At 49.5% G+C, this 20,571-nt stretch overlaps 10 protein-coding genes across 10 annotated transcripts; 5 read left to right on the forward strand and 5 right to left on the reverse strand.

Moving 5' to 3' along the window:
* Positions 1–270: 270 nt before the first annotated feature.
* Positions 271–1,700, reverse strand: N7519_010536 (uncharacterized protein; the record flags this gene model as incomplete). Its single annotated transcript, XM_057297309.1, has 2 exons — positions 271–1,473; positions 1,542–1,700. 2 exons carry the CDS (start codon positions 1,698–1,700, stop codon positions 271–273), a joined length of 1,362 nt encoding a protein of 453 aa, XP_057145191.1.
* Positions 1,701–2,008: 308 nt separating this feature from the next.
* N7519_010537 (uncharacterized protein) lies at positions 2,009–2,239 on the forward strand (the record flags this gene model as incomplete). The annotated part of the gene is made up of 1 exon (XM_057297310.1): positions 2,009–2,239. One exon carries the CDS (start codon positions 2,009–2,011, stop codon positions 2,237–2,239), a length of 231 nt encoding a protein of 76 aa, XP_057145192.1.
* Positions 2,240–2,650: 411 nt separating this feature from the next.
* N7519_010538 (F1F0 ATP synthase subunit gamma) lies at positions 2,651–3,791 on the reverse strand (the record flags this gene model as incomplete). The annotated part of the gene is made up of 4 exons (XM_057297311.1): positions 2,651–2,744; positions 2,796–2,964; positions 3,021–3,595; positions 3,736–3,791. The coding sequence occupies 4 exons, from the start codon at positions 3,789–3,791 to the stop codon at positions 2,651–2,653; spliced, it is 894 nt and encodes a 297-aa protein (XP_057145193.1).
* A 573-nt stretch (positions 3,792–4,364) lies between these two features.
* On the forward strand, positions 4,365–7,436 carry N7519_010539 (DNA topoisomerase 1; the record flags this gene model as incomplete). The annotated part of the gene is made up of 6 exons (XM_057297312.1): positions 4,365–4,419; positions 4,644–4,870; positions 4,957–6,438; positions 6,489–6,731; positions 6,797–7,246; positions 7,302–7,436. The coding sequence occupies 6 exons, from the start codon at positions 4,365–4,367 to the stop codon at positions 7,434–7,436; spliced, it is 2,592 nt and encodes an 863-aa protein (XP_057145194.1).
* A 1,241-nt stretch (positions 7,437–8,677) lies between these two features.
* On the reverse strand, positions 8,678–9,941 carry N7519_010540 (NAD-dependent epimerase/dehydratase family protein; the record flags this gene model as incomplete). Its single annotated transcript, XM_057297313.1, has 3 exons — positions 9,873–9,941; positions 9,654–9,815; positions 8,678–9,594 (listed from the first exon to the last, which is right to left on the reverse strand). Exons 1-3 carry the CDS (start codon positions 9,916–9,918, stop codon positions 8,678–8,680), a joined length of 1,125 nt encoding a protein of 374 aa, XP_057145195.1. The 5' UTR covers positions 9,919–9,941.
* A 2,499-nt stretch (positions 9,942–12,440) lies between these two features.
* Positions 12,441–14,116, reverse strand: N7519_010541 (uncharacterized protein; the record flags this gene model as incomplete). Its single annotated transcript, XM_057297314.1, has 3 exons — positions 12,441–13,566; positions 13,619–13,904; positions 13,957–14,116. The coding sequence occupies 3 exons, from the start codon at positions 14,114–14,116 to the stop codon at positions 12,441–12,443; spliced, it is 1,572 nt and encodes a 523-aa protein (XP_057145196.1).
* Positions 14,117–14,904: 788 nt separating this feature from the next.
* On the forward strand, positions 14,905–16,290 carry N7519_010542 (M24 family metallopeptidase; the record flags this gene model as incomplete). Its single annotated transcript, XM_057297315.1, has 1 exon — positions 14,905–16,290. The coding sequence occupies one exon, from the start codon at positions 14,905–14,907 to the stop codon at positions 16,288–16,290; it is 1,386 nt and encodes a 461-aa protein (XP_057145197.1).
* Positions 16,291–16,565: 275 nt separating this feature from the next.
* On the reverse strand, positions 16,566–17,750 carry N7519_010543 (uncharacterized protein; the record flags this gene model as incomplete). Its single annotated transcript, XM_057297316.1, has 1 exon — positions 16,566–17,750. One exon carries the CDS (start codon positions 17,748–17,750, stop codon positions 16,566–16,568), a length of 1,185 nt encoding a protein of 394 aa, XP_057145198.1.
* Positions 17,751–18,165: 415 nt separating this feature from the next.
* On the forward strand, positions 18,166–18,555 carry N7519_010544 (uncharacterized protein; the record flags this gene model as incomplete). Its single annotated transcript, XM_057297317.1, has 2 exons — positions 18,166–18,396; positions 18,454–18,555. 2 exons carry the CDS (start codon positions 18,166–18,168, stop codon positions 18,553–18,555), a joined length of 333 nt encoding a protein of 110 aa, XP_057145199.1.
* A 20-nt stretch (positions 18,556–18,575) lies between these two features.
* N7519_010545 (fungal specific transcription factor domain-containing protein) lies at positions 18,576–20,432 on the forward strand (the record flags this gene model as incomplete). Its single annotated transcript, XM_057297318.1, has 2 exons — positions 18,576–19,535; positions 19,587–20,432. The coding sequence occupies 2 exons, from the start codon at positions 18,576–18,578 to the stop codon at positions 20,430–20,432; spliced, it is 1,806 nt and encodes a 601-aa protein (XP_057145200.1).
* Positions 20,433–20,571: the final 139 nt, after the last annotated feature.

Consider the following 20,571-nt stretch of genomic DNA (forward strand, 5'->3'; position numbering starts at 1 on the left):
TCATTAAAATCAATAGAATGGGCGGACGCCGAATCCACCATGATACTGGTGTTTTTTTTTTTTTCCCCTCCCCCTTTTTCCTTTTTCGAAAGTAGAACAAACAACATTAAGATCGGAAAGGGTCTTCCTCCCACGAGCCCCCCGAGGTCTCCTTCCCCCTTTCCCGACAACAGCGCAAACTCCAGACCGAAGAGAAATCCAGACCGAACAAAGAATAGAAAAGAGAAACAAAAGTAGAACTGAAAACACTTGTGATCCAACATGGATCAATCACTGCTCCTGCGTACCATAACCCGTGAACTTACATCTGACACAGGCGTTCAGACCGCAGCCAGGACAGGTAAGGATGAATGTTGGCATCCACAAGTTGCAAACATTGCACACGGGACGACCGAACTCCTTGTACCATAGACCAAGGTGGGAGCAAAACTTGGGGTCATTCCGAACTGTAACAGGCGAGGCATTTGGGACCGAAAGACGAACATCTTCCAACCAGCCGCAATAGGTCTCCAGCATGATGCCATTAAGTTCACCGCCGAGGTCATCAAGAGTATAGCGTCCATGAGGGTCGGCGAGCTTTTGCTTGAGGAATGAGACTAGAGGGAGCAACGAATCGTGGCCGACCATGTAGGAGTTGATCAGCTTGTCAGCGTCAGAGTTGAAGTCGTCAGTGGTGGATTCGGAGTTATCAGTAGTAGATTCATAGTCCTCAACGGTGGACTTGAAATTTGCGTGCCCGTTGGCTGAGTGGGTGTAGCTGGTGGAGTTGCTACTTGTTGTGAAGTCAAAGGACGAATCGCTGCCAGTAGCAGACTGAGGATTCGAAGCGCGATCAAAGTGAGTTGGACCATCGTCACCGGAACGGCACTTTTTGGCGTATTCATAGGAAAATGTGTCAAACGTGTCAGCAGGGTTGCAGGTCTTGATGTTCTCTTTAGGCAGGACATGCACGAAATCTTCGTCGTGGCCAAAGTTGAGTTCGTCCAAAACTCCTTCAACAACATGGTCGAAATCGGCATATTTGGTGTCTTCATCCTGGCCCTTCGCCATATCTGCTAGGTCACGCTTCATCCGAGCCCGCATGTTTTCTTTGCGAAGCTCAGCCCGTGCCTTCTGCACTTCTGGATCAATATCAAGCCATTCGTTCTCCCACTGGACATTTTCTGCTTCAAATTGCGCCCGTTTGGCCTTGGATTCGGCCGACTCCGGGTCCATGTGCACACTTGTTCCGTAACTGTAGTAGTAGCTAAAGGTGTGCTGGCGGTGATGCCATGCTGGTTCGGCAAATGGGCTCGGCCATTTGAAATCATGCCTGTGGCGTTCTCGCTTTGATGAAGGATTGTAGTTGCTCTTGAAGGCCCGAGCCGGTATGTCATCCTCGGGATCCAGATGTCTCTTGGTCTTCTTTTTCAGGGCCTCGTCAAGCAAGCGCCGACGGTCTTCGTCACGGAGGACCTCAACAGCATCTTGAATCTGTTTGCAATGGCTTGTCAGTGATGTTCAACAACAGGGTATGGTGTATCTTGATGTTGTAGACATACCTTTCTGAATCGCTCAACGGCTGCAGGGGAATTTCCAGCCTTGTCTGGGTGGAGCTTCAAGGCAAGGCGCTTGTAGGCAATGTTGATGTCAGGGAGTTTGGCATCTCGCCCAACTCCCAGGATGGCGTAGGCGTCAGTGGCCGCAGTGACGGTCGACATGTTTGCGGTCACACAAGTCTTGATAGTGGATATTAGTGTTTTGTTATATGGGTGTGTGGACTTGACGATAAATAGCAGTTGCTGATCTTTGAACAGGCAGATGGAAAGAGAGAGACGGAGAGAGTAATGTGAAATAGAAATGAAGGAACGTGGGTAATCAGAACATATGTGCTAGTAAGGAAGGTATGCGAGATAGATGATCAATACATACTCACCTGGGCACTGCACAAACGTAGGGAATCAAGGTAGAAAGAAGGGCCACTGTAGAGGCCTGAGAAAATAGGGAAATAAATGAGGTAACAGCAAAGATGATGAGAATGGTGGAGAGGACGCTGGAAAAAGGAATAGCAATAGAAAATAAACAAGAGTACGAGCACTGGAGGAAGGTGAACACGAGTGGAATAAAGAACAAAGATTACGCAGAAAGGATATTCAGCGTGAGATTGAAGAACAGGAGCAAGAAAGAGATTATGGAGAAGGAAAGGAAGAGAGAGGAAGAAGAAGAAGAAGAAGAAGAAGAAGAAGAGACTGGGATATAAAAGTAGGAGGACGAGGATAATTGAGGATAATTAACAATCCCTATTGTGAGTCGAATCCCATTGAACAAAGGATTACTTTCCCAGAATGGCATAGTTCCATCACATTGTATCTCATCAAACAAAGAAGTCGACCGTATATGTACTAGTAGTCACCAGGGTTAGGGCTATACACGAGGGCACCGTACATTGACCCATTGGATAGACTGTAAATCAGATATTACCAGGATCTCATTGAATAGCAGAACTCATCCGACTATATTGTTGAATGACCTAGGCTAGGGCTATACACAAGGGTAAAATCTGTACATATGAAATGGAAATGGATTGACTCTGATTTTACACAAGCTGAAGGTCGATCTAAATATGAACAAGTCTACAGTAAAGGTGACTTGGTCCCGTAAAAGAAAGCTTCTACATATCCTCACTGGCAGTGGCACCGGTGATAATCTCAACCAGCTCGCCGGTAATGGTGGCCTGGCGCTGACGGTTGTACAAGATCTGGAACCTGGGGGGCTGTTAGAAACGAACCGTTGAAAACATTGGAGGTAAAACATACTTGTTGATCATCTCACCAGCGTTCTTGGAGGCGTTCTCCATGGCGTTGCGACGAGCCGAGATCTCGCAAGCGTGGCCCTCAGCCATAGCCCAGAAGAGGTTGTTGGCAAGAGCGTACTCGCGGAGGCTGGTCAGAACCTCGTCGTCAACCTCGTAAGAGGAGATGTTGGCTAAATTGGGCATTAGCTAAAAATCAATGAACAGCTTGAGCGTAATAAAGTCTCACCGGACTGGGTGATAGCCTCCTCGGAGTAGGCCTCGATAGTGACGGGCTCGTAGGCCTGAGCGTTGACGAAAGAGTTGTAGATGATGCGAACGCTGGCGTAATCCTCGGGCAGGAGAGCGATCTGGTCGGCAATGGCCTGGGCATCGGCGAAGGTGGGGATGTCCTTGCAGACATTGGCGAAGCTCAAGACGATGTTCTCGGGAGCGACACGGGACAGAGTAGCCTTGGCCTTCTCACCGAGAATAGCAACATCGGCGTTGGGGGTGTCGGCCAAAATACGGCGGGTGGCCTTGCTCAGACCGGAGTGGATACCACCGCAAAGACCCTTGTCGGAGCTGGCAACAACCAGAAGAACCTTCTTGTCCTCTAGAGGCTTGGTCTCGGCCTGCTCGAAAACGGTGTTGGAGGTCTTACCATAGACGCGAGATTCGTCCATGGCCTTCTGGGCACGAGTAAGACGAGTGGACGCAACAATCTTCATGGTGTTGGTGATCTTCTCGATGTTCTTGATGGACTTGAGACGACCCTCAATCTCACGCAGAGTCGCGAAGGTGGCGGCATTGGCGGGGGCAGGGCTTGATTTCGAAGTCAGCAATTGTCGCTCTCGCCTCCTCTAATATCCAGCATATCTTCCAGTTTCAATGGTGTCGAGGTGGTTGCGTCGGAGTACGTCGGGTGGAAGGACTTTGGCACGAGGTATCGGATGAAGACTTACCGAGCGACGGCGGCACCACCAGCCCGCAGGGCCGGGCGGACGGCACGGGAGAACATTATGCGAGAGATTTAAAGAGTAAAAATGATCGAGCAGATAGTGACTGCGGAGAGGAGGGGAGTGACGAAGGTTAGACGGGGATGCCTCGCTGGTCGGGAAGGAAGTTGAGAACCAGGGAGGTTCTGTCTCCGTGCTGCCGCTAAACCAGAAAGGGAAAGCATCTACGGTGCGCCATTCCGACTTCCACCGCAGTGATGCCTTAGGCATTAATATTTACATAACATCACTTAACGCCTCAGGCACCAATTTTGTAGTCCCTCAGGGCCTCTTTTCCCATTGCATTCCTCCATTCCAAGTCCCCCCAACCTTTTCCTCTGTTTCGTCTCATCTTTTCTCACTCATCTTCTTTATTCCGCCGATTCACCCGCAACATCCCCCCTTTGCATGTATCATTGATGCAGCAGATCTTATAACCATATTCTTACTCTTCATTGGTCAGAATTTCCCTACTTTCCTTCTACCAGGCGGCTGGATTTGCCCGACTCGGCGCACGAGGACGCCTCCCCGTACCAAAACACCGAGCTCTCTCATTTTACCCTCGTCTCCCTATTGCTAGTCCAAGGCTTACCACCATGAGCTCCTCGGAGGACGATGCACCGCTCATGCGCGCCAATGGACGTGTTAAAGGTGCGTTCCTCGGGTGATTCGGCTGTGATTACGCTCCTATACAATTTGTCGCGGACCTTCGCTCTACTTGCACTTCATCCTCTCACTCCATATCTCTACCCTCTACGCAATTGTACTTTTCTTGTAGATCAGTTCTAGATGCTGCATCTCGCACTTTGACGTCACTTTCTTCGCACTTTAACATAACTCGAGCGGCATCCTAACCTCGTTTTTTGCACTTCTAGTTTCCCCAAAGTCCCCCGAGGTCGTCAACATGGCGGATTCCAGCCCTGCCACAAACGGCCATGTTGATCCTGGAATATCCATCCGATTTGGTCCTGTGGAAGACAAGGATGTGAAGATGGAAGATGGAGAAGATGCGCTGAGTGCTGGTAAGCGCAAGTCTCGGACCAGTGTGGGCGAAAAGAAGTCCTATGCAGAAGCAGAAAGCAGTGAAGAAGATGAGCCTTTGGTACGCCTACCCCCGGGATGACCTCTGTTATTCCCAGTGCGACTATACTGTGTTGCTTTCGGTTGAAGCGTCTGACCATTCGACAGAGCAAACGCCGACGTACATCTGTGAAGCATGAAGACCCCGAGACCGATGACGATGTCCCCTTGGCACGCAACGGACGCAAACTTCCCAAGCCCGCCGAAACATCCATCGGGGGTGAGTCTGATTCCGACGTCCCCATTGAACGGAAGCTTGCCGCGCAAAAGAAGAAAATTGAACAATCAGCGGAGGCTAAACCTTCGCGCAAACCTGCTGCACCAAAGAAAGAGGCTAAGCCTGCGGCGGCCAAGAAACAGACAAACGGCGTCAAGAAAGAGCCGGTCGCCAGCAAAGCGGCCCCCAAGAAGGGCAAAGCGAAGGTGAAGGAAGAAAGCCAGGATGCCGAAGAAAAGGAAGAAGAGGAGGAGGAGTACCGCTGGTGGGAAGACCAAAGCAAGGGCGATGGAACCATCAAGTGGACAACTCTGGAACACAATGGCGTGGTGTTCCCCCCCGAATACGAACTGCTGCCTCAGAATGTCAAGATGAAATACGACGGTGTTCCGGTCACTCTTGCACCTGAAGCCGAAGAGGTTGCTAGCTTCTTTGGAACCATGCTAAACTCAACCCACAATGTGGAAAACCCTGTGTTCCAGAAGAACTTCTTCAGCGACTTCAAAGATGTCATCAAGAAGAGCGGCGGAGCGAAGGATTCCAAGGGCAACAAGGTAGACATCAAGGAGTTTGCCAAATGCGACTTCAAGCCTATCTTCGAATTCTACGATGCCCAGCGTGAGGAAAAGAGAAATTTGCCACCAGCAGAGAAGAAGGCTGCTAAGGCTTTGAAGGATGAGCAAGAAGCCCCCTACCAGTACTGTATCTGGGATGGCCGCAAGCAAAAGGTGGGCAACTTCCGTGTGGAACCGCCTTCTCTGTTCCGGGGCCGCGGTGAGCACCCGAAGACCGGGCGTGTCAAGACACGTGTGCAACCTGAGCAAATCACTATCAACATCGGCAAAGATGCGAAGGTCCCACCGCCACCTCCTGGGCACAAGTGGAAGGAGGTGAAGCATGATCAGGAAGGCACCTGGCTTGCCATGTGGCAGGAAAATATCAATGGCAACTACAAGTACGTCATGTTAGCTGCCAATTCCGATGTCAAGGGGCAAAGCGATTTCAAGAAATTCGAGAAAGCCCGTGAACTCAAGAAGCACATCGAGAAAATCCGTAAGGATTATCAGAAGAACCTCAAACATGATATGATGGTGGAACGGCAGAAGGCCACGGCAGTCTATCTTATTGATCAGTTTGCCCTGCGTGCTGGAAACGAGAAAGGTGAAGACGAGGCTGAAACCGTCGGTTGCTGTTCTCTGAAGTATGAGAATGTTACCCTGAAGCCTCCAAACACTGTTGTCTTCGATTTCTTGGGTAAGGATAGTATTCGTTTCTACGATGAAGTTCAGGTCGATCTGCAAGTTTTCAAGAACCTGAAGATCTTCAAAAAGGCACCCAAGAAGAATGGCGATGAAATTTTCGACCGCCTTACGGTATGTTCTCCGTTTTTCGTGCAGTCTTGGATGTTACTGACAAATAAAAGACGTCTGCCCTCAATAAGCATCTTGCCAACTACATGCCAGGTCTAACCGCCAAGGTTTTCCGTACGTACAACGCGTCTTATACCATGGGCTGTGTTCTCAACGAGATGAATGCTTCTGGCGGTACCATCGCCGAAAAGGTGAAAGCATACAATGATGCCAACCGTAAGGTTGCCATTTTGTGTAACCACAAGCGTACTGTCACTGCTGGCCATGCCAATGCAATGGAAAAGATGGGTGAACGGGTGAGTTTTCTCTATTCCGCCTTCATGGCGAGAGGCACAGAGCTAACGTATGTTTGACTACGCAGATCAAGGGCCTTCGATACCAGAAGTGGCGACTAAAGCAGCAAATGCTTGACTTGGACCCAACTCTTAAGAAGAAGAAGGGTGCGGCGTTCTTCGAAATCGATGAGGATCTCGACAAAGAATGGATCGAAGAACACCAAGCCTTTTTGATTGAAGAGCAGAGAAACAAGATCAACAAGAAGTTCGAGAAGGACAACGAAAAGCGCGTTGCTGATGGCGAGAAGGAAATGAAGGCGTCGGAGCTCGAGGAGCGCCTACAGGCTGTGAAGGAGTTGGAGAAGAAGTTCAAGAAGGAGAACAAAACCGGCAAGGTCGAGGCCGAGGCTCGAGGTGCAACGGTGGAAAAGCTTGAGAATTCCATCAACAAGATCGACCAGCGGGTCGAAACGATGTCCGTCCAGGCCCAGGACAAGGAAGACAATAAAGAGGTTGCCCTAGGTACCTCGAAGATTGTGAGTTTCTCCTGGTCTGATTCTTACAATATCACCAGCTAACCATTCCCATTAGAACTACATTGATCCTCGCCTCACTGTCGTCTTCAGCAAGAAATATGACGTCCCCATCGAAAAATTTTTCTCCAAGGCGCTGCGTGAGAAGTTCGAATGGGCCATCAAGTCTGTTGATGAGGATTGGGAATTCTAATCTACCACCCGTCACCTTGATTACTCGGTTGCGATTTCCGTTTTTTGCGCACATTACTTTCTTCGTACAATATTTTCGGTTCCGCTCAGTCTGCCTTGGCAGGACGACTTGTTTTTCTTTTGCTTTAACGATTCTTTCAAATTTAGCCATTGATCTATTCCGATCCCTGGTTGCATTCGCGTGCTTGAGAAAGAACTGCGACTGCCATTGGCATTTTCATGGTTCTCATTACAGAAGGGCTTGGCTTAAATTGCGAGCCTGCATTAGTGGCGGCCGTGGGTACGATAAGATCGGTATACGCCAGTATACACGAGGGAGAAAAAAAAAGAAAAACCTAAAAAAAGAAGCATCACGAAAGACCCCTTGACTCGGTTGGCTGAATCGCTTGCTCAAATGCACACACATGCATGGCAGTCGGAACCTTGCACAGTTCCTGTTCCGCTGCTCTTTGTCATTTCGGTCATAGGTTAGAAGTCGAATAATTGATTCAATCGTTCCTATTCAAATTTGGCACAAGTCATTTAAATGCTGCCTCCTGTAGTGGCATGTAGGCCTGTGTGTACGAATGTAGTTAGACCTCGATATAAGACCTGGGTTGTGGATATTTTCTCTGCGGAACCTGCACAACATATCTGCAGGGTCTATGCACGATGCATGACAAGAATGGAACTAGCGCTGTATTGCTAGCACGAAAAGTACATTGTGGGTTGTATGATCAGTTATGTCTAATAGATACAGACCAAAAGTACGTAAGAGAAAGTTGGATTGAGATGGAAATATAATATCAAAGAAATGGGGGAAGGGCTCAATATGCTGCCAATGCAGGGCCATGCAAAAGAAACGAGGGGAGAAACCAGAATAGAAACATATATGCAGAAAACAATAAGAGAAAACCCCCCATATAACAGCAATTATCAATTACAGTACAAGGTCGATTCACACCTAGCGATGCTAAACAGGTCTGTCTGGATAAATAGCTTCAGAGGTAGTCGGAGAGGAAAAGTGGACAGGAGAGCGTATGGAGATGCATATCATGAGAGGGTCGTGTCGTAGGGGATTCAATGCATCCTTTTTCAGACACAATGCGATGAGATGATCGATTTTCCTCATCGGGTAGGGGAGACCGTTAATGAATCATGGGGGGATAGAAAGTGTAAAATAACCGACGGGACGGGATATCTTGAAAAGAAAAAGAGAAAAAGACGAAAGACGAAAGATCAGAAAACCAGTGGAATCCTCTCTCATGGCCACCAGCCCATGCGTTTGTAGCTGTCCACGATTTCGCGGATACTGTCAGCCCCGAAGTTCGGGTACGATGGCTTCCAGCCAGTCTCATTCTCGAACTTCGACCCGTCAATGGACATATCCTGGTCCCGGACAATGTCACGCTCCAGGAACGGACTGATTGGTCCAGGCCGGGTGATATTGGCCCTCTCGACGAGCTCAGCCCAGGTCTGCAGACCGACCTCATTCATATCATCAAGGACATCGTCGAGGTTCAGCTTGGCGAGCTGCGAAGCAAGCGACCCAATGAACGAGACCTTGAAACCGAACACCTCTGTCAAGGCGTTGGCGACATGTTCCTGTTTCGTATCGTTGTGATCGACAACATTGAAGGTAACAACACCTTCCTTGGGGTCGATGAAGCCCTTCGCGGCGCGCCACTTGGCAGCCTCGAACAGCGCGCTGGCAGCGTCCTTGACGTGCAGGGTGTTAATTTTCAAGTCCTTTGTGTGCAGGAATTCCAAGTCCTGCTTGAGATCGACGTGGACGGCGGACAGACAAATGCCCGTGGCGAAGTAACCCGGGTCATAGGCGCCGTAGACGTGGGGTAGACGTAGCGCGCAGTACTGCAGGTTTGGGACCTTAAGCAGTTCCTCTGCAGCCTTGAGTTTCCACGCGGCTAGCTTGTGCCACGGGGCGAGCTTGTCGGTCTCCTTGCGTGGCGTTGAGCCGCCCTTGTAGACGTGCGCGGTCGAGGTCTCGATAAAGGCGGGGATGCCGCGTCGGGCAATTTCCTTGCCGAGCGCGACGGAGAGGGCGTAGCTGCGCACTTCGTAGACATCGTCTGGTTGGGAGTGACGTGATTCGCCGCCGCAGTTGATCACATAGTCGAATTGTTCGCCATTGGCTCGGTCGAAGATGCGCGGGAAATGTTCTGTGGGAGCAGGGGAAGGTAAGAATTTGTTTTGGGAGGGAATTGGCCGGGCCACTCACGTTCACGGCTGGCGTCTGCCTGGACGAACTTGTCCTTGGAGCATGCCTCTTCGAACTCTGGAGCCAACCAGGCCAATTGTGGCAGGACTTTGTCTACCAAACGGACTTCCGAGGCTAGGTTGTTCTCATGGATGTATAGCGCGAGGTGTCGACCGATGAAGCCTGAAGACGGGGAATGTCAGTCGGAAAGGAATCCTATTAAGACCAAAAAAGACATACCGAGGCCACCGACAATCAGGACGGCGGGTTTTTTGGCGTCAGCCATTTTGAATGTGAAAGAAAGAAAAGGTCTCCCCGCAGGTTCAGGAGAATGAAAGGGGGAGGGGAAGGCGAAGGACGGGAGAAAGGAGGGGGCCGGACTAAATGGGCAAAGGGGAACAACTAAAACGAAACAGAAACTCAGAAAAGAATCCGAGGAATATTATTAGATGGAACAAAAGAAAAAGTCAAAAAAACCCCAAAATTATTATTCGGGATTCGCATCTCCCCTGCCAAGCCGGTTAATCCACGACGTTGACTATAGCGAGTGGGTTACAGTGGAAACAGCATCTACCTGTGACGTCGGAGGGGGGAGATAGTGGGTGTTAGTGAGATTAGTGCAAGGTTCGACTTCCAGACATTTCCTTGGAGTCCATTGTACCCTGTTGTACTATATGATACTAACTGCCTCTGTATGAAGTAGTCCTAAGGTACCTACCTAGGTCGGTACAATATAAAGTGCCCAGGTAAATTTGGAACATCCCTGTGTCCGCTGGTCCCATGGTACTGGGTTTCCGATCACCCGAACCATAGATGCGATGCTAAGCCTCTCCCATGCTTAATTTGACTATCCTTTTGAATTGGTTTTGATTGAGTAATTTTCCATAGAATAGCTGGGATCTTTGGCTTAAATTAATAATCAGGACATTGTGAGTTGATTCAGTACACAGATGTTACATGGAGTCATTAGAAGCAATTTCGGGATATTACTCCCTTTTAAAATTGCAGTACATACCTACATACAGAGCACTGTTCTTCTTCAAGATGGGATATTCTGAGGGTTGAAGTTGGAAAAGACCCGAGAACGGGTCTTCGGGCACTTCACACAATCCAGAAGGATGGAGAGGATGGGACAAGGGCGGGGCACTTGTTGGTGGACCGAGGGCGATCTTGCGGGCACGGCACACAATCGAACAGCGAGGAAACCGTCAGAAGACGATGAGCGGCTTTTTAGTGGAGACTCCTCTTAAGGACCGGCAGGTGAACATGTGGAACAAAAGGCAGCTTTTAAAATTGGAGGGATGCCAGATAAATGATGGCAGATGTCCTTCAGAAATGGATCTTGAAACACTGTGACACAGTCCCTGGTCATATCGGGCACTTTTAGAGCCCCTATACTGATGGGTATATATATCTTCTCCTGGTCTGTACGAGTCGAAGTGGCGAGTAAGCCAAATTGTGAGATAACAAGATACATTTGGCTGCTATAGTAGAGACCCGTTGTAAATTTTGGTACAAGCAGCTCCCCAAAATCCTAGAAGGAAGTCTGACTGCAGCTATTCGAAAGCCATGCAGCCTCTTCCATAGTCAGCGACTTCTCAAGGTTCCCGTCATGACCAGGCCAACTTCGATTGAAACCCAATATTTAAAACGAAGGGCGCACAATTGCGTTGACAGGAATTAGAGATAAAGTACTGGTATTTAGTCTCGTTGTGTAGCTTCAAGCCGGACTTTACTCTCCCATATTCCATCTTTCACTCATGGGCTCTGGAAGAGTGACCGTTGACGGACCATGGGCGGATTAAACGACGATTGCCTTCCCAGAAATGCTGGTTAAGTCTATTCTACTATGCTTTATAACTGTGAAGTATGTGGAAGCGTACTCTTACTTCATTATTAGTCGCACAGCTCAGGGGGTTGGCTGGACTGGCTGGACCATGAACAGACAAATAGGGACAGACACGAGAGGGAATATGCACTGGGTCACGGAGGGCTACCTTTGTAAAAAGAACAAAGAATTGGCTCAAAGAGCACGAGTATCTGCTCTTGGGGGGACAGTGGAGAACTCAGGAGAGTACAGTCTGTATCCGTAGAGATCATAGCAAAAGCACCTCAGGTACCCGAATGTGGCCAGTCAGTAGCCCGCATGTACAGAACGTGTTTCGTGCAATTCGCAGAGCATAACTGGACTGCATTCAGACCAATCAGTTTCCCTTAGGACACCCCGTTTACTGGACAACAGGAGACACATAAGACGATGGTGAAACTGGGGCGGTTGAAGAGTTTTGACCAGAAGAGAAGAAACACATCGACGGTGTAAAGGGGGCTGACTATGGGAGCATAGAGAAATTTTCATGTCAGACGCTTTGGGCCTTCGATATAGAATCGAAGTATATGTACAATTTATATCGAAGTATATCTATACAATACTCATGTAGAAGGTCTAGAGACAAAGGCCAAATCTCGGGATTCACCCCTTATTTTAAGGTTATAGTTCGGCATTTTTCTTAGCTACGGAGCCAATTCCACATTCAAACCTCCTTCAATCTTGGAACGGTGGGGTCGGAGAGTGGAGCCGTGAAATCAATTACATAGGTATCTACCTAGCTAGGTAGGTAATGGAAGCGGGTCTCTGAATGACATTCCAAGGGTTGTATATCTGCGGCTATCTACAACATATATTTAAAGATGCCTGCTACCTACTTGTGTAGGTATTATATTTCCAGTAGATAAACCCCCCCATGTCAATGATGGGACTATGATTACATCTTCCGCTCTTTGACCCAACCAAGGTGCCTCAATATGTCACTAATGTACATTTTCCAAGCCTTCCCAAATATTAATCTCATCAGAAGTGATCCACAACGGATCAGATCGCCCCTTCAACAGCTTATGACCGGCGTAGGTGACCATAAATGCAGGAATGCCGATGTAAGCCGTGAAAAAGCTCGATGCCGAAAGCTGTCCCGGGAAGAAGACATTAAAGCCATTTATAAGGGTTAGAAGAATAAAGAAGAATAAAGCAAACCATGCACCATACGGCTGGGTCCAGCTGCGGTAGGGAAGCTCGGGTTTGCCCTGCGTATTGTAGGCGGATCGGAAGCGTAGGTACACGATGCAGCAGCACACCCAAGAGATAAAAGCAGAGGTGTTGGTGATATTGACGAACCAGGTAAAAACGGTAGAGCTGCTGCTAGCGCAGTTGAGGTAGGCCAGGACACCGAAGGAGCTGCATGCTAGAACTGCAGCGTAGGGCACTCCTCTATTGGTACAGCGAAGGAAGATCTTGGGTGCTTGGCCAGAAATTGCCAGAGCGTAAAGAGCTCGTGAGCTCATATATAGATATGCGTTGCCAGCGGACCAGGCAGTCGTGAGGATTGCGGCGTTAACAACACTTCCAAGGCCATGGATCCCGGCATGCTTGATCCCAACGACAAAAGCGGAGGCCTTTGCATTGCTGCCACTGCTGACGAGGTCTTTGTCGTTGGAAGGACAAATAACGCCAATTGCCAGGACAGTGCCAAGGTAAAACACAATTAGACGAAGAACGAAGCGGTTGGCGGCTTTTCCGAGGTCCTTTCGAGGATTCTGCATCTCTCCGCTTGTGGCAATAAGTAGCTCTGGGCTAAATGTAAAAGGGAACGCGCTCAGGACAAGGGTCCGAACAAATGCCACGAGCCTGCCACCTGCTCCATCGACCAGCCAAGTGTTTATAGGACCGGGGTCCTTCCAGTAGTGGAAGCCCAGGATGCCGGACTGTTTAGGCCCTCCTCCCCAGAACAGCACAATTGAGAGGATCAACAGCCCAATAATTGTGAAGACCTTGATGGTCGAAAACCAGAACTCTGACTCGCCGTAGTATTCCACAGGTAGCAAATTCAGGCCGACTATGAGGACCATAAAGACGGTGATCCAGACTGCTACATTGACCGGGCTGCGGGGAACTGTTATTTCTGGATGATAACGCGGAGTGTCGGATCTCTTACCTATCCCAGTAGTCGATGACCAAGGCACCTGCCGTGATTTCATACGGAACCAGGATGCCCAAAGAATAGACATAGAGCCATCCCATCGCAAAGCCCAGACTTTTAGAGACGTACCGAGTGCCGTAGTACGACAGTGAAGCACCACCGACTGGAAGATAGGCCACCATCTCGACAATTGCCGTCACAATGATATAAACCAAAAAGATTAGAACAATGAAAGCAGTGAGCAGGAAGGCTGGTCCGCCCAAAGCCAACGTCGCCCCGGTGCCAACGAAAAGGCCCGTTCCTAGAGGAATGTATTAAACAACGACTCCTATTCTGCTTTGTGGATAACATACCGACGCAGCCTCCTAGGGCTATCATCTGCGAATGGCGCGGCTTCAATGCACGCTTCATTGTACCATGCTCAGACATGTCAATGGGAACGATGTCAGCGCTCGCAGTACTGGCTAAGTCGGTTCCATGCTGGCCCTTCTTCTCATAGTCTTCTATTGCCATGATGGATAGGAAGGCAGGACTTAGAGAGACTAAGTGGGTATGTAAAGTGGTAAGTAATGGTAGATGCGTTGGAACAAATTGCAAGCCAAGCTGGAGGGCGTACTTTTGTATAAACGCTGAACACATTCAAATGACGAACGTTAGCCATGCACTATCTAAGGACACTGAATCCGAAGATAAGGCCAAGCCTTATTTGGAACGCTCGTTCTTGCTATGTTCAGCTTATCGCGATGATCCCACATGTAACCCTGGAACCACTTAACCTTCCAAGTTTCCGTGGAACCTTAAACCAAAGATACCCCGCAAAAATTTCACGAGTTGCGGGGATAATTCACAACATACACAACCTGGGTACATTTAATCCCACATAGCTATCTACCTTGATAGGTAGTTTCTAAAAGGCAACGCTTTATGCTTTATGATATGACCCACATAAGGGTGTATGGGCGTACCATACCAAACCTTGGAATGGCCCTTGCAGCGTGGCGCCTCTTTCCCCAGTCTCCGGAGTAGTCCATTCCTGATGCGGTTAGTGTATTGTTCGTTGGTTCTTGCCGCATTCGCCAGTTCCCTAAGGCGAGGCAAGACTCCGGATTTGCTCCGAGATAGACTTCCAAGGTTGCCTGGCAACTTGAGTAAGAGACAACGATATAGTAGTATGCGCAAAATACATAAGAGCACCTTCAGTATAAGTTTGAAACTAAAGAGAGTGATAAAAGGTCGAATATTCCCTCCGCCCTCTGCTATCAACCCATCCTTCTGACATTTGCCTTGCAAAGAAACTCAAAATGGCCATCTTGAAGAAGCCCCAACCGTTCAAAAAGGCACTTCATTTCTCTGAAAAAGAGTTTGAGGAGCGACAGCGACGCGCTCTCGAACTCATGAAGCAAGAGGAACTCGATGGCTTCCTGATTACGAAACAAGAAACCCTTTACTACCTCACTGGATATGACACTTTCGGATACGTCTTCTTCCAAGCCATGTACTTCCACAAGGATGGCTCGAAAAAGTTGATAACACGTATGCCCGATCTTCGACAGGCTCTCTACACCTCTGTCTTGACATACGACGATATCATGATACGATCGGATGATGCCGACAGCAACCCGGTTTCTTTGGTGCCACTTGTTATGAAAGAATTCGGCATCAACTCGCCATCTAAACGCATCGGCTATGAGCCTAACTCTGCAACTTTGACCCTCGAGGTTGGAAAATTGTTAGAGGAGTCTGTGGCTGGTTTGTGCAGTTTGGTCAACCATAGCAACTTGTTCACTCGCGAACTGCGGATTGTTAAGTCCCCAGCTGAACTACGCAAGATCCGTAAGGCAGCCTATCTGGCTGATTTCGCACTTATCAGAACGTTGAAACTGGCTAAGCCTGGAGCTTACGAGGGGGATCTATGGCGGGAAATCGTCGGTACAGTTTACGAAGGTGGTGGCGATGATCCCGCAAATGAAAACATTCTCGTTTCGGGGAACAAGGCTGTCCTGACTCGCTATTCGGCCGGGAAATCAACTATCGAACGCCAACTCACCTTGGAACATGCTGGCGTCTACAAGCACTACCACGCCTGCCTTATGCGAACCATCCACATTGGTGGTGTTACTGCACTAGCCCGACGAATGTTTGAAGTCAATATCCTGCAGATGGAAGCTGCGATGGCTGCATTGAAGCCGGGCCGCGCGATTGAGGATGTGTTCGAAGCCTACGCGAGAGTGGCCGATGAGAATGGATTCAAGGACCAACGATTTAATGCCTGTGGCTACAGCCTAGGCGCTACTTTTGCGCCTACCTGGATGGACTTCCCCATGTTTGTCCGAGGCCAGAAGGTAATTGCACAGCCAGGAATGGTGTTTTTCATTCATATTATCCTTATGGACAAGGCCACCGATACGGCCAGCTCCATTGGCCAAACTGTCGAGGTTACGCAGGACGGGTGCGTCTCGCTCTCCAAGTTGCCGTTCCATATTACTCGGAAACAAACAATCGCTGCTTGGAAGAAGGTGAAGAAGGAGGACTATGGATTTACGGCAGAGGAAGAGGATGAGGGTGAGAACCTTCGGGATGTGGAACTCTCTGATGGCGATGTTGATGCTGAGGATTATGATGTCGAGTATGACTTTTCCGAATATCAGCCTTCGGCTCCCCCTGGGGACCCGACTCAGCTTGTCTAGATTCAATGGGTGCTCCGGATATGTATCTACTCGAAGAAGAGACACAGAGAAAAGCAGTTTAAGATTACGGAAGTACTTTGAAGCAAGCTCCATTTTCATCTAACTAGGCAGTATGGTATGGTTGGCTCTAAATTTGCTCCTAGGATCACCGGTAGGATTGCTGGTGTGTTAGTACATTAAGAGTGCCTCGCTGCTTCAAGAACCATGTCTATTAGCTACGTGGGTACCAGTACACTCAAAGAAACTAAAATGGACATGCAACTGCTATAAGATCCTCAACCCTGACAATAGCTCGCCGCGATAGCTATAAACGAGTCTGCAAGTTGGCGAATAGATTCAACCTCAACCGATTCCTCCTTGGAATGCAATCCACAGCCCTTCGGCCCCCAGATCACGCCCGGAATTCCTGCTTCAGAAAGCAACGCCATGTCGGTCCAATAAGTCTCGCTCTTAATTGGCGGTGCCATGCCCGTTGTCTTCACGGCGTGTTCAACGACAAGATTGACAAAGGGATGATCAGATGCAATCGAGTAAGGAGGCCGGTAAGAGGTCGTACGAAGCTCAAACGTGAAATCAGGAACCGTTGATTCGAGCTTTTCTAGAATGGGTCGCAGCTCATTTTCCACAGATGCCGTGGTCTCGCCTGCGACGGTGCGCCGCTCGATAGAGATTGTGCATTTCGCAGGGTAGGAGTTGATCTCGGCGCCGCCTCTGATAATACCTACATGGACGTTTGGGGCGTCTATTTCGACTCCGGTAGGAGAACGTTGCGGAAGGCTCTGAGCGTAGCGATCCAGTTCGACGAGGAAGTATCCGGCCTTGCAGATGGCATCGACACCGAGGTCTGGGCGAGAGCCGTGGGCGGCAACACCGTGGATGTCAACCTCTAGGAGAACGTATCCTTTGTGGGCGTTAATGATGGCGAAGTCAGTCGGCTCTGCAACAATAGCAGCATCTGCCCGCCAGCCGGCCGCCAGCACTTGTTCTGTACCGATACTATCGCATTCTTCATCCGCCACGGCCGCGAGGATCACATCACCTCGGAGATTCAACTTAGCCGCACTGGCAGTCGCAATCATTGCTGCTGCCATGCCACTTTTCATGTCGGCTGATCCGCGTCCGTAGAGCCTGCCGTTGGCTATGTGGCCGCTTAACGGGTCCCCGTCATAACCTTGGAGAGTGACGGTATCGGTGTGTCCGTTGAACATAAGAGCCTTTCCGTCTCCTGATCCTCGGACGACACCAATGACTGATGGACGCCCTGGGGTCTCTTCAATCCAGTGGCATTCGATGTTGCGGTGTTGAAGCCATGCGCATATAAACTGCGCCATGGTCGTCTCGCCGGCTGTATTTGAACCAGACCCGGGGGTCGAGGAGTCGATCTGCACCATGGTCTGAGTTAGGGAGACGACGTCGTCGATGGTAACGTCGTGTTTGGTAGTATACTGGAGACCGTCCATGGTGAGAATAATGTTGATCTTTGGCGAGTAGGTGTATGCATAGATTATACCTGGAAATATACAAGCGGCGGAGCTTGATCTTATACCTCCATGTCGGCTAAAAAAGATATCCGATGAGCTTTTTTTTAATTTTAATTTTTATAAGGATGACACTTCCCGGCCAAAGCTGCCCAGCTGATGTTGACGTGGAAGACTGAACCAAAACTGGAAGGAGCTAACGAGGGAGGATAAAAAGGGAAACACCCCATTCAAATTCGAGGTGTCTATGTTGTATGAAAATATTAACACAGGAGTCTCAATTTGCTCACTAACATCGCCTTCTCTCTTTATCTATTTTCCTATCTACCTAAGTAGTTTTGCCCGTATTCCCTTCCAATCATATCCGAGCCAATCCCCGCACTTCAAGATAGTGAAAATGCCTCCGAAACGGCATCTCAATGCTTGTCTCCTACCATACAACCATGGCAAAACTCGTCTGGGACTTGGAGGGGCGGCAAAGGACCAAACCCGTCAAGTCAATATCTTACACAGGGTAACTCCGATTTTGCCACATTCTCTATTTGATCTAACGCGACGACCTGCAGCTGCTGGACTTGCCGAAAACGCCGGATTAAATGCGATGAAAGGCCCATTGGCTGCAAGACATGTGAGCAGGCAAAGCTGACCTGCGCCGGGTACGACGTACGACTAGTTTGGAACGCAGGCCCTAACACCAGCAGGCGGCGCATTCGGTCAGGTCCGTATGGAAATCTTCGAGTTGCATACCCATGCGCAGGAGAAGCAGATACTGATGGCAGAGGCTTAGACAGAGGTTCCTGTGCCCCGATGACGGATAGTGAGGTGACCCGAGCTCTCACCACAGTCGAGAAAACGGCGACGGATCCTGCCGCAACGACAACTGTTGGCCCTTTTTCGGTTTTTCAGACTCACTCTGCATCTACCAGAACTAGCGATCATTCATCCAGCCCGAATTCTGGCGATACTGCAATGGGCGGCTCGGAAGAGACTAACCAGCGCACTATCAACAGTCCCATCATCCCTATGGTGGGTTCGCCATATCAAACCACATCTGATTCGCCTCAATTTCCGGAGTCCACTGTAGACACGACGGTACCGCCTAGCGACGTATGTGTGGGCGAAGATCAGGCAGAAACACCGATCGGAGCTCTCGCCACGGAGTCCCCGGATGATGCTCCTGTCGTGAATACAAGGACTAACACTACTACAAGCTTATCTCACCAGCCTGATTATTTATGCCCTACCAGCCATGGAATTGCGACGACTTCCCGAGGCGTTGATGTCACCGTCTCGCAAAGTCCGGGCTGGATGGAGCGAAATGGTGATTCGCCCCGGGAAAGCGCGCCTGGGGACCTAGGGTTTATACTCTTTGAAAATGATCTGGCATTAACTATTATGGAGGATACGACAGCATCGATGTTGATGCACCACTATATGCAACATGTGGTACATCTCATGCAACCGGTGTCTCACCCAAGGAATCCCTGGAAGACTGTATATCTTCCCCTTGCGCTCCACGGCTCATCCCAACTAGACCTCCCAAAATCTTGGAACCAGCTTCACTCAGCAAGCGTTGCAGTTTTCCACGGTGTCTTATCTATTGCCGCTGTCAATTTGCAGAGCATGGAAGCTGATCAAGAAGCCCTCGAACGACTAGCCTGCCATCATAAGCAGCGCGCTCTCATTGCACTTCAGAGTACGCTTGCAACAAAGTCGACTCCTTACAAAGATATCATGGCCGCAATACTGTCTCTGGTATCCGCAGATGTGAGTTGACCTCGAAGTATAGTGTCACACCCTGAATTAATGTTCGTGAAGATAATGGACGGCGGCATGTCCGACCATTGGATCCACTTAGAGGCAGGGATTAAACTACAGGCCTCGAGACACTATGCCATGTTAGTTAGTCACGAAACCTGTCTCCTGAATAATATCTGCAAGATGCTGCACTTATTCGGCCAGACGACGCTTCCCCATCGGACACCCAAACCGTGGCCGGGCTATGACTACGTCCCCCGGGGCGCGGACTTCTACTCCCTAGAGCCTAGCATTGAGTTTCTCTACGGGATCACGATATCGATCGCTGGAGCAATCTTTAGGATCTATCGCCTCTCGCAGTATGTCGCGTACTACAGATCCCAGGGACAGGAGTACCCGGAGACTCTCCTCGAGGCCTGCGAGACACTTGCAGACGATCTAGGATCGTACACCATAACCTCCGAATTATTCTCAACTATCGACTCTTCAGAGGCAGAGGCATATATGGTGGATATCGCGCGAGCCCAGGCGAAAGCCTTCCACAACGCCGCCCTGATCTATTACTACCGCTCCATCCAAGAATGTGCTAGGAGCTGCCTTCACCAAGAACAACAAGCGGTCCTCGCCGCGATGAATGAAGCCGAAGACTTGAAGGTTTCATTCGGTAAACACACCTCGTTTCCGGCGCCGATCACGTGGCCGGCATTCGTGGCGTCGTGTGAAGCTGTTGGGGAAGAGCGCCGCAGCTGGGACAAATGGTGGAGGCGGCTGGAAGTGTACAGTATGAGAAATTATCATCGGCAGTATGCGACCGTGCGTAGTATTTGGGGGAAGCTAGGTGAAGATGAGACAAGGGACTGGAGAGAGGTTCTGGAGACTGTGGGCTTAAGAATTCTTCCTGTTTGAATGTACAACATATATGCAATGACAGATCCATCCATGGATCCATCCATGGATGTGCGATTATGACGAAAAGGGGGGAAATGCTTGGCAGAACGTTCAAATCAGGAAAGTACCAACGTGCCCAAAAGGGAAATAGCGGGGA

The sequence above is a fragment of the Penicillium mononematosum genome (genome assembly GCF_028829835.1).
Source record: "Penicillium mononematosum strain IBT 11891 chromosome Unknown utg000005l:1.0-9366267.0:1.0-9372171.0, whole genome shotgun sequence".
Classification (NCBI taxonomy): Eukaryota; Fungi; Ascomycota; class Eurotiomycetes; order Eurotiales; family Aspergillaceae; genus Penicillium; species Penicillium mononematosum.